At 43.6% G+C, this 1,584-nt stretch overlaps 1 protein-coding gene across 1 annotated transcript in view; it reads right to left on the bottom strand.

Moving 5' to 3' along the window:
* Positions 1 to 1,584, bottom strand: part of LOC106012028 — a gene marked incomplete at its 5' end in the record, with an annotated part of 36,517 nt that overhangs the window by 2,222 nt on the left and 32,711 nt on the right. The window contains 1 exon segment of the mRNA XM_013083628.2: positions 417 to 836. Within this exon segment, the coding sequence (XP_012939082.1) occupies positions 417 to 836 (420 nt within the window).

Raw genomic sequence — 1,584 nt, 5'->3', positions numbered from 1 at the left:
CCCCCCTACCTCGGGTACCAAAGAGAGACAAGCACAGCAAGAGGAAGTGAACATGGTCATAATCAGGACAAACTGTTCCTAAATCTAGCAATATTATACATAACATTGAAACAGATATATAGACAAGGTTGAGTTGTTTCTCTCTCACTACAGGCTACTTTAGAATTACAATGGTCTATCTGCTCAATACTTAGTTTTGAAAAATTTGAAGACATAAATTTTGTGTCTTACTACATGTCAAGCTTTTTCAAATGCAATTCTTTGAATATCTCTATAATGACTCCCAATACTCCTACGATTTTGATAGAGAAGATATAACATTAATTGCTTCCTGATCTCATGATCTTAGTGACTCACAACGGCAAAAAATGTCAGATGGAAATTTGGAATTCTGAGGTAGCGAAAAGTCAACCTACTGTCAGCCCTTTCTCCACAGGCTCCGCCCCCTCTCGTCCGATCAGATCTCCCGTTTATCCGACTCTCACTTTTGTTTCTAGCGGTAGAAGCAGCCGATCCAGCGGTGTCAGCTCTTTCCGTATCCGAACCGTTCACGATCAGGTTCATGAACTTCGACTCAAAATCCTCCGTTTTCACAGACTCGTTGTCCGTGCCATATCCAGCTCCGAACCCGAGACGCCCTGATGTTTGGCCGTAACCAGTACCACCACTTCCGCCGTCACCACCGCCGCCATCTTTGTCGTCTGTTCCTTGTTGTTTCTTGTCGTCAGTTCCGGTGGAGAGCATGTTGGCAGACGCCCTGTTGGCAGATCTGGAGCGTAGTCGCGAGGACAGAGCACCCAGGGGTCTGCCTGGGTGTGGAGGGAGGTCTGGGGGCACTGAAACAGAAGAGGAGAAATATAGAGGGTTTGAGCAAAGTTGAAACATCTCAATACAGTAACGGTCATTTCATACAGGGAAATAAATGCGAAATGGTTTAGGTTTTACACCCTTATAAATACTATTAGATATCTATGAAGCCGGAGCGTCCATCTCCGAAAGGACCGAGCCAAATAGCAAATAGTGTAAAGTGCCTTTCCCAAGGACACACCGTCGCGTTGGACGGAGCTGAGGCTCGAACCCCAGAACCCGTAACCTCAAGAAAGTGTTAAACAATAAATTTGCACGGTACGTAGAAAGGAGTTTCTTCTTCTTCAAGAAGATGTTTGTGGGTGGCATGCGTGTTTCCAATTTTAAGTCTTGTATACATAACTTTTTTTCTCCTCGTAAAAGAGACACTAGTTTCCTGGGCGTAAGCTTCAGTTGGATGTACTGAAGTTTGTTCTGTATTTGTTGGTTCCATATTTTGGTTCAAATGGATTCGATGTGTTCTTTCATTTTGGGGTTTCTCGTCAGAGAATGGAATTTTACCTTTTAAAAATAATTGTCAGGCAGTTTTAAAGATTCTTTTGCAAAGTGGTCAACGGGTCTTATTGCCATCAAGACCTACATGGCCTGTACTCCAAGCTAGAGTTACGGTTGTGGTATATAGATGTAAGATTTAGAATTCAAGAGTAAGGGAAGCCAGAGTGCCCTAAAGACTTCACACAGGAGAGAGAGAGAGAGAGAGAGAGAGAGAGAGAGAGA

The sequence above is a fragment of the Aplysia californica genome, unplaced genomic scaffold, assembly GCF_000002075.1.
Source record: "Aplysia californica isolate F4 #8 unplaced genomic scaffold, AplCal3.0 scaffold00246, whole genome shotgun sequence".
Taxonomy (NCBI): Eukaryota; Metazoa; Mollusca; class Gastropoda; order Aplysiida; family Aplysiidae; genus Aplysia; species Aplysia californica.
This window is presented reverse-complemented; position numbering and strand designations above follow the sequence as displayed.